At 37.3% G+C, this 13,544-nt stretch overlaps 1 protein-coding gene across 1 annotated transcript; it reads left to right on the top strand.

The window, feature by feature from the left end:
- Nucleotides 1-522: 522 nt before the first annotated feature.
- On the top strand, nucleotides 523-7,188 carry GGCT (gamma-glutamylcyclotransferase). Its single transcript, XM_026717771.2, is given in 4 exon segments — nucleotides 523-684; nucleotides 1,079-1,224; nucleotides 4,217-4,355; nucleotides 7,027-7,188. Coding segments are annotated over 4 exon segments (609 nt in total).
- The last annotated feature ends 6,356 nt before the right edge of the window (nucleotides 7,189-13,544 follow it).

A 13,544-nucleotide genomic window follows, 5' to 3' on the forward strand; every position in this document is an offset into this window, starting at 1 on the left:
CCTTCATAAAGTTCATAAAATATATTAAACCATTACGTAGTTTCTTTAGTTTTATTTTAGTAAGAAATTATTGTTAGTCTCTGATTTTGATTACTATCCATTGCATGCATCCTGAGAAACAATTTCAGTTCCAGCAAAAATTATAAACAATAACCAGGCCAAGAGCTATTTCCCTCTCTGTTTCCTGAATGATGTTATGGGGCGAGCAAATGCTTGGTTTCCTGTCATAGATGTCATCCATCTGTTAAGGAAGAATTGCTTCAAGGTGTCTGGAGTACCTTGAAGTGATGCCTCCTTGGGTGCCTTTGGTTTCCACATTTGATCTAACTTACAGGGCTGACAATATCTCATAGTTCTCAGATTAATGTTTGTAGGCTTTATAAACAACTATTGAATGGTGGAGAAAATAGATGTATTATTTGCAGGTTCAAATGTAAGAATTCTATGATATTCCATGTTTCTTTGATTAATTAATTTGCATAGAACAAATGTATAATGTTTTCTTGGGCTCAGTTTCAAAAGATGGAAGCCTTTATCAACCATACTGGACCAGGTGGAGATTTGGAACTGCAAAACTGCGGAAGTGAACATTTCCTCTATTTTGCCTATGGTAGTATCTTATTGTGGGAAAGATTAATGTTAAGAAACCCTTCTGTGGTTTTCCTTACCATAGCACAACTACTGGTTTATACTATCTTTGACTCCTTTCTTAGAAACCAATATTAGTAAGTAATTAATACTTGAAATTGTAATTCTCCTCTATCTCTGTTGAGTTTGTTTCTATTATTATTTTTACAGTTAGTTGCCCAATTAGTTGTTTGTTGTTGCAAGCATTCAAAATGCAGATTTCAAGTCAATTTCCAACTACAGAAATGTGGCTCATTGTGCCTTTTTTTCTTCCTAATCTCATTTCCAATTAAAATTTTCGATAGATGGAATTTTAATCAGGTATGTGTCCTAAGAAACATTTTTCCAGTCTACTTTTTTTTGTCTTTCTAAATGTTGTTTCATTCACTATATTATAGGAAACAAGAAACTTAAAATTGGAGATTACTGACCTTCCTATTTTAATTCACAGGATTATAAACTTGCTTTTGGCTCTCGTCAAAGGAAACCAAGTTTTCAGTGGAAAGAAGGTACAGCTACTATTGTCTATAGCCCTGGTGAAGAAGTATGGGGAATAATATGGAAAATGAACACTAGTGATTTATATTCTCTGGATAAGTGTGTTACAGTTTGTCCCTTCTCTATCAATGTATGCACAGTTACATTGTTAAGATCTTATTCTGGGTGTTTGTTGTATACTTCTCATTTGTCCAAGCTACAAAAAATCCTTTAATTACAGAGGTTCCCAGTACAGTACCATAGTCCTCATCTTATTAGATCATTTAGTGACTATTTAGTCTCTATTTCACAGACAAAAGCCAGGAAAAGCACCAGGCCCAGACAAGATAACTCCTTCTTGCTTAAACGCTTGTGCTGATCAACTGGCCTCATCTTCACCCACATCTTTAATAAATCACTAGATATGTGCTATGTTCTTTCTTGCTTCAAATGCTCTACTATCATCCCAGTGCCAAATAAACTTTCCATCAAGGAACTGAATGATTTCAGACCGGCTGCTCTGACATCTGTAGTTATGAAAATCTTTGAAAGGCTTGTGCTGTCCCACCTGAAAACCATCACGGATCCGCTGTTAGATCCCATGCAGTTTGCATACCGAGCAAACAGATCAACAGATGATGCTGTTAATATGGCTCTGCATTATATCCTACAACATCTTGAATCTCCAAAGACCTATGCAAGGGTCCTCTTTGCAGACTTCAGCTCAGCATTCAATACCATCATTCCAGATATCCTTCTAACTAAACTAAATCAGCTAGCTGTACCTGACCACACTTGTAAATGGATCATAATCTTCCTAACAGACAGGAAGCAGCAGGTGAAGTCCACCAGGACTGTGAGCTCTCTCAACTTCTCTCTCTATACCAATGACTGCATCTCAAAAGATCCCTCTCTTAAAGTACTGAAGTTTTCAGATGATACAGCAGTGATTGGTCTCATTCTATACAACAATGAATCTGCATACAGAATGGAGGTTGAACAACTAACCTTGCGGTGCTACCTGAACAGTCTTGAACTAAATACACTCAAAACCATAGAAATGGTGGTAGATTTTAGGAGAAACCTTCCTATACAACCACCTCTTACAATACTAGACAACACAGTATCAACAATAGAAACCTTCAAGTTTCTAAGTTCTATCATATCTCAAGACTTAAAATGGACATCTAATATAAAAACATGTCATCAAAAAAGCACAACAAAGAATATTGTTTCTTCACCATTTCAGAAAGCTCAAACTGCCCAAAGAGCTGCTGATTCAATTCTACAGAGGAATTATTGAGTCTTGTCATCTGCACCTCTAATAACAGTCTCTGCAACCAAACAAGACAAACACAGACTTCAATGGATAATTAGAACTGCAGAAAAAAATTGACACCAGAACAACTAGACACCAGGACACCCCGAATGCCATCACTCTGCTAAACAACTAATTCTCACAACACTGTCAACTTATTTACTAAGACTGTATTATTAATATTCCTCTACTACTAGATTATAATAACATTTCCTAGTGCCTATCTCTTCCCACTTATGACTATAACTGTGTTGTTTGTATCTTTACAATTTATATTATTTTGTTTCCTAGTATGATTTAATTGCTTATTAGTAACCTATGACTATCGCTAAGTGTTGTATCTTATGATTCTTGATGAATGTATTTTTTTCCTTTATGTACCCTGAGAGTATATGCACCAAAGACAAATTCCTTGTGTGTCCAATCACACTTGGCCAATAAAGAATTCTATTCTATTCTATTCTATTCTATTCTATTCTATTTAAAGTTACAACACCATTGAAAAATTGGCTTATGACAATTTTCACACTTAAGACTGTTGCAGCATCCCATGGTCACTTGATCACAATTCAGATGCTTGGCAATATTTATGACGGTTGCAGTGTCTCAGGGTCATGTGATTCCCTTTCTGACCTGACAAGCAAAGTCAATGGGGAAGCCAGATTCACTTAACAACCGTGTTGCTGACTTAACAACTGCAGTGATTCATTTAACAATTGTGGCAAGAAAGGTAATAAAATAGGACAAAATTCATTTAACAAAAGTTTCACTTAGGAACATAAATTTGGGGGCTCGGTTGTGCTTGTAAGTTGAGGACTATTGGTATCAAAATGAAAAACTTTTTACAAATCGAAATTGAACTTGGACATGGATTCCTAGTGATTGCCATATACCTGTATTTTGAAAAATAGTCTAGGCCTTGCTTTGTTTATATCCCACATTCTTCCTAGATTTCCAGATGATATCCATATTATTTTCTGCCTCCAATTTTATCTGCACAACTACTGTTGTAAAGTCAGTGGAGTCAAGAAGTTGTTATCTGATGACCATCTGTGGTAGAGTAGTAATGGTAGTGGTAGAACTGTACATGGATCTTCCCTGTTCTAAACTTTATTTAATTCATTTTGAAAGCATGCCAGCCAATAACATGACCACCAAGCCATGTGCACCCAGTCACATGACCATCAAACCATGCCCACCACCTAAGCCACGCCCACAGAACCGGTTGTTAAAAATTTTGAATCCCACCCCTGGTCGGGTTGTATGTGATCTTTGCAAGCTTCTAGAAGAAAATGCCAGGTTGATTTTGAGTATAACTTCCAGAATTCCTGCAGTTGGTCTTGATGTTGTAACTTCTGGCAATTGTAGTACAAGATGTCTGGGGAGAATCTAGTAGGCTAACTCTGTTCCAAATCCACACAAAGATAGTGCTGATTTCATCTCCATTTGAGCAAAAGCTAGAGTTTTAGTGGACTATTATAGAATTCCAAGGAGCAATTCTAAAAAAAAAACCTGCATTAAAGATGTTTTGTTACTTTTGTTCTTTCGTGTACATGTAGTATTAGGTTTTCATTTAGCAGCTGAAATAGCTATTTCTGGATGCAGCCTTAACTATCCAAAATTGGACATTGTTTGCGTATTGAGTTTTAAAAATGATTGAAAAGGGTAGCTTTTTAAGTCACTTACAAAGGGATGTTACAAAGGGATGTTTTTGCTAAATAAATAGCTGTTTACAGGGGGTAAATATTTGCTCTTATTTTAGTTATTGGCATGGCATTTCTTTCTTCGTTTCAGACAAGGAGTAAAAAATGGTGTTTATAATCCAATTGAAGTAACAGTTCAGACTCAGGATGGGAAAATAATTGTAATTATTAATTGTAATTATCAGATGAATGACTATGTCCTCGATCTTCCTTCTCCATAATATAAGAAGGTACTGTATTGCCTTTTGTAATTCTATACAGTAAGGGTTCATTTTTCCCAGAAGTTCATCATCTAGAACAACATGTATAATATAAGTGTAATAGAAAAGAGAAAAAAAGAAAAAAGTAGTTGGTTTCACATAAAAGATAAAATTAATTTCAATACTGTTACAGTTAACAAATATGTGAGTATATTTGATTTATTAGATAATTATCAAGGATATATTAATGATTTTATGTACATAGCTGGACATATTAATAATAAATTGTATAGTAAGCAATACAGTTTACTTCAGCACCATAGCTCAGTTTTCTGTTGTGTAGGACTTTTATTCAGAAGATATTACAAAAGACTACTCAATATTTATTATAGATTCTCTTAAGCCCCTATCTTTCTTTCTTTTTCTCTCATTGGCTCTCACCTATGAAACATTTGCTGCATTGAAATAAGGTATTTCTGTTTGCATGTTACATTAAGGTTTACTCCCTGAAAACTGACAAGTATTGATCAGACATATGTAGTCAACATGCATCTTGCATCTTGTTGGGCTAATGGCTTTTCAAAAACTGCTTCCTTTACTGTAGCACGTAACTGATAAGATACTTGGACTGTAAATGAATTTGATGTAGAATTGGTTACAAGTCTGAATACAGGTAATCCTTGACTTACAACAGTTTTGTAACAAAACGTAATTACCGAACTGGTAGTAATGCTGGTTGAATCCCACCCCTGGGCCCACTAAGCCAAAAATGGGGCATGGGGGGGGGGAGGTGCTGCAAAAGAAAAAAAAGAACGAGAAAGAAAGAGGGAGGAAGGGGAAAAAGAAAGGGAGGGAGGGAAGAAAGAAAAAAGAGAAAGAAAGGAAGGAAGGAAGGAAGGAAGGAAGGAAGGAAGGAAGGAAGGAAGGAAGGAAGGAAAAAGGAGAGGAAGGAAAGACCACAAACCTTGATACTACTAGATGCAGCTTCAGAGGATGCTTTGAAACAGCACAGCAATCCAAGGCTGGATGGTACCTTGGGGTCATCTAGTCCAACCCCGTTCCAGAAAGTGAATTTCTGTCTTTTGAACCCCCCAGTCACATGATCACATAGCCACGCCACCCCAAGCCATGCCTACAGAATTGGTTCTAAAAAAATTTGAATCCCACTGCTGAGTGATTCCCTTAATAACTGTGATGAAAAGTTATAAACTGGGGCAAAATCCACTTGACAAACCTTTTGTTTAGCAGCAGAAATTTGGGGGCTCAATTGTGGTCGTAAATCAAGGATTACCTGTATATAAGTGGTAGTAAGAAAATGAAAGGGATGGTTGAAAATGAAAGAAAATGAAAGGGATGGCTTCATTTATATTTTCAAGTAAGTCAATCCTGAAATTCCTTCCAGCCTAGCTAACATTCTTGTCAATGGGGAATGGAAAAGTGGGTCTTCCCACTTTCTAATCTGCAAAGCAAAAGATGGAGAAAAATAAATCTTCTATCTTTTTTTCTACTCCTGTTTTTTTTTAATTTATTACCCAGGGAAATGATGACAAAGAGGTCATGTCCAAATATTTCTAGAGATAATCTGCCAATATTTATATTTGTGGGTTGCAGTATAAAACAGTTCAAGTTGTGTAACCTGCTATGAAATTTAATAATGTTACTTCATGTTTGGAATAGTTTTGCTAGCAATTAATTGCAAGCCCGAATGTGATAATTACAGTTAGCTTCATGCCAAAACATTTAAGCCTGATCCTTGCATTTGGACTTTTTGCACATTACGCTAACAGAAGCTGTTCTCTTATCCTGAAACATGCACAAGTCTATTCCACTTCATTATATGTGCTTCTCATAATACTGACCAACAGAAACATTCTTTTGCGTTCTAATATTTAACCACAATTTTATCCCTGTAGGAAATTCTGTCCTTTTCTCCATCATTCAGCTACTGAACTGTAAAATATATAAAATTGAAATTGTTTATGTTACTCAATGTCAGCAAGCATTTCCTTGCTAAGCTGATAATATGTCTAGGTTTCCCCCTCAAAGTATACACCTAAATTTTGAGTTACCCAAGTCCCTCCCCACTAAAACCCTACTGTCCACCTTTAAGATCAGACGAAGCTTTTTAAAAAAGTGCTTAAAATATATTACAGAACTGTTGCCAAATATCTACATATTTGTAGCTAGTGAATACCACGCTCAAGGCTTGCCTATGAATCCCCTGGCATGGTCATTGTGGAATCCATAATTAAACTCTGATTTACACAGGGGCCACTCATCTTTTGATGAAAATGTAGTCTTAATCAGAATTTTGCTAATGTGGAGAAGTGATCCTCATTTACATTATCCTGACCTTTTAGAGAATAGGTGGTTGTAATGACAACAAATAAGTGGCTATCAGATGAAATTGGAGTCATTTTTATTATTTTTAAAATGCTTCCTTAATTTGAAATTCAGTGGATGCTATGCAATGAACTGTAAGTGCTTTTGAGTCTGTGTTGCTCAACCTATACCAATACCAAGAATGATTTATATTGATTTTTTTGATGCAGCTAATGAATGCAACCAGCTGGCTCTTGCCCACTATTTAATCTTCAAGTGAGGTTTGTTTGAAGCAGCTATATTTCTTCATCCTTATTCCATTTATTTGTGTAAGTAACAGAAATCTAATGATGGAATCTTTCTATTCTTGTTCTGATAGGTCATTTGTTTGGGTGCAAAACAGAATGAATTGCTAGTGGATTATCAAAAGAAATTAAATTCTATAGAGGCTAACAACTATGCAGGACTTGTACCAGTATTTGAGGAAATTGAAGCTGCTCTCAATGCACCAGGGAAACAAAATAATGAAGATAAATTTTAGTATAACTTAATTTTACTGTCTTGGCATCTTGTGTGTCTATTTCTCTTATATTACAATAGCCTAGCTAGAGTTAATGTCAAAATAACTGGAGGATACCAGATACACGATAAGGTGTAAGATGATCCTTGATTATTAATAGTTGTCCTTTAAGTTTTTTTGTTTCTGTATTTACAGTAAATTGAGACTGGGAATGGTTTCCAAATTGTGCTTCAATCTGAAAGTTTCAATTCAATCCAGCTGTTGAAAAGATATTACAGTCAATGTTGGATATTACAGATAGCCCTTGTTTAACAACCGTTAGTTCAGCAACCAAAGTTACATTGTAGTATTCCTATCATCATGTAATGAAAATTTGGGCATTTGGCAGTCAACTCACATTTATGATTACAGCATGTGCTTCAACTCCCCCCACTTTCCTATCTCCCGTTGCAAAAGTCAGCTGTTAAATGATGTTTCATTTAATGACTACTTAGCAATGGAAACATCATCCCAATCTTAAAAATTAGGGTTCTTAAGCAAGGACCAAATGTATAGTATGTTAACTTTGCTGTCATAGTTATCCCAGCCTCCAGTCAGCAAGCTTTTTAAAAAGCTGATTTAATCACAACTCATTTTATTTAAAAAAATTATATATGTGTGTGTGTGTTTTCTTAAGTTTTTGCGGGTATTTATATGTATGGTATTCAACTTTGTTTGGGTATTTATAGTTGTGCTTTTAAAATTGTAGCAACATTTCAGCAGAATCTCATCTGCCATCATCAGGCTTGTGTATTGGGTTCGTCTATGTGTCAGGCTTTCACTGCCATTTTTGTTTTAAATTTGGTGCTAGCCTCGTGCTTTGTTAGAATGGTTTTTTCTTCATCCTGATTGGTTGGGACTCTTGGTCTGTGTTTATTGGTCTTGGAGTTTGCTGTGTTCTGCTTGATTGGTGTTTCTAATATCTTCTGTCTGCTTTGTAGCATTTTTTTGTCTTGATTAGCTGGCAACATTGTGTTTTATGTATTGGGGGCTCTAACGTGCTGCTTGGCTTCAGGTGAATGGCTCGCTATCATTTATTAGGAAGCTAGGTTTCATCTGGGTGGATGGCTGGGGTGTGTTTGGGCAGGAGGTATTGGGAGGGGGGTCTGTTTGTGCCCAGGTGTTTGTTTGGCTTTTGATGTGAAGATTTTTTTGTTTGTGAGTGCAGGCTTCCAGATAATTGACAGTCTGGTGGAGTCATCTATTCATGCTTTCAGGTCGTTTTTTCAATCTCTATGGCTTCTCTGATAATTCTGTAGCTAGGGTTTTCTATGGTGGCTAGTGTTTTGGTGCCATTAAAGTCGATGCTATGACCTGTGGCTTTCATGTGTTGGACTAGTGAGGAAGTGTGTTCCAGCTTTTTTATTGTATTTTTGTGTTCATCAAAGTGGGTACTTATTCTTCTATTGGTCTGCCTGATGCATTTGGCAGGGCATGATGCACAGGGGACTTCATATATGCCTTGGTTTTCCAGGTCAATTTTATCTTTGGGGTTTCTTAGGATGGCTGCTATTTTTCTGTCTGTTTTGAAGACAGTCTTGATGTGATGCCTGTGTAATATCTTACTGATTTTGTCTATTGTACCTCTTGTGTAGGGCAGGACAGCTGTTTCATAGGTCTGTTCATCCTCTAGGTCTTTATTATGTCTCAATGTGTTTTTATGGATCAGGCCTGTGATTTTGCTTTTGTGGAAGCTGTTGGCTGTCAGTACTTTGGTCAGGGTGTATAGTTCAGTCTTTATGTGTGTCTTGTCTGCCAGGTATTTGGTTCTGACAGTTAGTGTTTTGGCCACGGAGTTTATCTGTGCTGGGTGGTGGTGGGATTGGGAGTTGAGGTCGCAGTGGATGGGTGTTTTCTTCTGGTATATGGTGTGTCCTAGTGTGCCATCTGTTTTTTTGTAGATTAGTATATCTAGGAATGGTTTGTTTGTTTCTATTTCCATAGTGAATTTGATTTTGGGGTGTGTGCTGTTTAGGTGTGTTAGGAAATTGTTTAGGTTTTCTTTTCCATGGGGCCAAATAAAAATGTGTCATCGATGTATCATAACCATAGTTTGGGTTTGTGGGTGGCATTTGCCAGGGTTCTGGATTCGAATTCTTCCATGAACAGGTTTGCAATAATGGGTGACAGTGGGAGCTCCTTCAATTTGCTTGTATTTTTGTCCTTTGTATATGAAATATGTGTTGGTTAAGCAGTGTTCTACAAGTTCCATGAGGTGTTTGGGTGGTTGGTGTTTGTTTTTGGTGGTTTGTAGGGTTTCTTGTATTGGGATTTGAGTGAAAAGTGAAACCACATCAAAACTTACAACATCTTTTTGTTCCACATGTAGATCTTTGATCATTTCTAAGAGGTGGTATGAGTTTTGTACACACTTCCTCAGTAGTCCAACACATAAAAGCCACAGGTCATAGTATCAACTTCAATGGCACCAAAACCCTAGCCACCATAGCTACAGAATTATCAGAGAAGCCATAGAGATTGAAAAAAGACCTGAAAGCATGAATAGAAGAGATGACTCCACCAAATTGTCAATTATCTGGAAGCCTGCACTCACAAACAAAAAAATCTCCACACCACAGTCCAAACAAACACCTGGGCACAAACAGACCCCCGATACCTCCAGCCCAAACACACCCCAGCCAGCCACCCAGATGAAACCTAGCTTCCTAATAAATGATAGCGAGCCATTCACCTGAAGCCAAGCCGCGCTAAAAGCACACAATACATGAAACACAATGTTGCCAGCTAATCAAGACAAAAAAATGCTACAAAGCAGACAGAAGATATTAGAAACACCAATCAAGCAAAACACAGCAAACTCCAAGACCAATAAACACAGACCAAGACTCCCAACCAATCAGGATGAAGAAAAAACCATTCTAACAAAGCACAAGGCTAGCACCAAAGTTAAAACAGAAGCGGCAGCAAAATCCTGACACACAGAGAACCCAATACACAAGCCTGATGATGGCAGAAATTCTGCCAAAACGTTGCTACAACTTTAAAAGCACAAGTATAATGATGTGGGAAAATTTAACCCAAACAAAGTTGAATACCATACATATAAATACCCACGAAAACTTAAGAAAACAAATATCCGACCTCTATGGGCAGGAAATAAACAGCCGGACCAAAACCTATGAGAAGCTGGAATACTATGTGACCTCAAATTCCTACGCAGCTGCAGAGACAACAATGCAATATTGACCTGCTTCAAATTAATATTTCAGCACAGCACAGCAGCTACCAAACATATCCTGAAAAGAACTGAAATGGCTCTACTCAGGAACGAGCTTCACAATAAAAGATTCCAACTCAACTAGTTAAACAAAGACCTCCTAATCCTACACCTGGAATTGAGCAACAAAATCCACCCTCTACTTTGGGACAAGATAAAACAACTCACAACTTGGAGAGCTGAAACTGAAACCACTTACAAAAATGACAAACTCCTGAAGAAACTAAAGAAATTAGAACATGATAAGAAAGCCTCCAACAACCCACAACAACACCTGAAACAATTAGTATACATTATTTCCAATAGAGAACTCACCAAAACAGAAACAAATGTCCTAACCAAAAGATTCAACTAACTAAATTAAATACAGATGAAGCTGATAGAGTAAGACACTGAGTCACTAACATTCTCTGCACAAGCAAACCACTTAAGCAACTTACACAAAGAGGAACAAAAAGCCCTGCAAGCCCTAAAGAACGACAGCAGCATAATCATACTTCCAGCAGATAAAGGTAATGCCACAGTAGTAATGGACAGAAAAGACTACAAATCAAAATTGACAGACTTACTCCAAGACTCCACATACAAACCCATAAACACAGACCCAACCACATATCTCGAAAAATAACCAAGAAGAAAATCATAACCAGCAACATGAGCAAAGAGATCCAACAGATGATTATCCCAAGAGAAAAATCTTCCAGATGCCCCAAACTATACGGCCTCCCCAAAATACACAAAGAAGGCATACCTCTGAGATCCATAATCAGCTCCAGAGAAGCACCACTACAAAACCTAGCCAAATACCTAGCAAAGTAGCTACAGCCCCATGCTGAAGCAGCAGCTTCACATGTACAAAACTCATACCACCTCTTAGAAATGAACATGTAGAACAAAAAGATCTGCTAGTAAGCAAGGAGAGGATAACATAGAAAAGGCACTACGTAACCTAAAACCATCCCTATCTATTGGCCCTGATGGGTTATGTGCATACTTCTTAAAAAAGCTCTCCTTTGCCATAGTGGAAACCCTAAGCATTATATATGAGATATCTTTCAGAACAAGCTCCTTACCAAACCTATGGTCCTTAGCTTTGATCATCCCTATCTTCAAAAAAGGTGACCCCAGCCTGGTTGAAAACTACAGACCAACTACAGACCAATCTTATTGTGTTGTGTCGCATGCAAAGTTATGGAATCGATTATTAATCAATGCATTACCTTTCACCTAGAATCAAACAACCTATTCTTCAACAAACAATTTGATATCAGAAAAAAAAATGTCCTGCAATTTCTACACTGCAAACATATGGACTACATTACTTGACCAGGACAAAGCAATAAATGTAATTTACATAGACTTCTGCAAAGCCTTTGACTCAGTGATATATGCGAAACTACTATTAAAATTAAAATCTTATGGCATTTCCAGATCTCTTCGTAAGTGGATTACTGCATTCCTGTCAAGCAGGCAACAATTAGTAAAAATAGGAAACGCCCTATCAAACCCTGCACCAATTATCAGTGGTGTCCCCCAAGGGAGCGTTCTAGGATTCACACTCTTTACACTCTATATAAATGACCTTTGTGATCACATAAGTAACTGTGTCCTCTTCGCTGATGCTGTAAAACCATTCAACGCCACCTTCAATGCTACTGTCCTTCAAAGTGACCTTGATTATGTGTCTGGTTGGCAAACGGTTGGCAACTCAAAATCTTGACCAACAAATGCTCTATCCTACACATTGGTAAAAAAAAATCAATACACTAAATACAAGCTAGGCGGATATGACCTCATTGACGACCTCACTCTGTCAAAGACCTTGGAGTTCTCATATTGAATGTCCTAAGTGCCAGAGCTCATTGCAACAACATTGCAAAAAAGTCTTTAAGAGTTGTAAATCTGATCTTATGAAGCTTCTTCTCTGGTAATACTGATTTGCAAACTAGGGCATACACAACCTTTGCTAGACCAATACTTGAATATAGTTCTGCTGTCTAGAATCCACTCTGTATATCAGACATTAATACAATTGTATTAATACATTGTATATCAGACATTAATACAGTCCAGAAGTATTTTACAAGAAGTTACTTCACTCCTCTGTTTGCAATAGAATACCCTACACCACCAGATTTGAGATTCTAGTCCTAAACAACCTTGAAGTTTGCCGGCTAAGATTGGACTTAAGCATAGTACATAAAATCATATGTTACAATGTCTTACCAGTTCATGAATATTTCAGTTTTAACCACAACAACACAAGAGTATACAACAGATATAAACTTGTATATAGAGATATACATTTGTAAACTTGATTGCAGGAAGTACGATTTCAGTAACAGAGTGGTCATTGTCTGGAACTCACGACCTGATTCTGTTGTCACATGCTCAAAACCGCACTCCTTTACCCTCAAACTAACCTCTATCGACCTCACCCCATTCCTAAGAGATCTGTAAAGGGCGTGCATAAGCGCACAATCATGCCTACCATCCCTGTCCTATTGTCCCCAATTATTAGTTCCTATTTCATGTATTTAAACTTATGTTTATTCTTATTTCTATTATCTTGTAAGCATTTGACTAAATAAATAAATACACAAATAAATCAGTGAACCTTTCAAAACAGTTTTATTTAAAAACTTAATGGAGGTGTTCAAAGAACAAACAGCCTATAATGATGTTCTGACTGAATTTGAGACAAGAGGGAGAGCCACAGACTGGGCAATGGTTTGTAAAAGATTCTCAGCCAACAGGAGTGAGGACATGGCTTTTGTCTCCAAAGGGACCCATCCTAGTTTTGCAAAGACCAAAAGGAAAGAAGGGAAAATGTTGTCTTGCAAGAGACTGTCAGGCCTGAGGAGAGAGGGCCCATTGTTCCAGGGCCCATGGAGCTCAAAGGGGGCCAATGAAGAGGATTAATTTTTTTTTTAACAAAATCAATTGTTTAAAAAGAAAAACAGCGGGACGGTGTGTCAACCTGGATGCTCTTGGGCGGGGTGGGGGACAGTTGGGTGGTTCGCAGGCTGAGAGCAAACGCTGGATCAAATCAACTCATCAAGGAAGGAAGTGTCCTTCCCACCCAGAAGCGTCAGCAATG

Source organism: Pseudonaja textilis, chromosome Z (genome assembly GCF_049901715.1).
Source record: "Pseudonaja textilis isolate UNSWEBS1 chromosome Z, rPseTex1.2, whole genome shotgun sequence".
Lineage (NCBI taxonomy): Eukaryota > Metazoa > Chordata > Lepidosauria > Squamata > Elapidae > Pseudonaja > Pseudonaja textilis.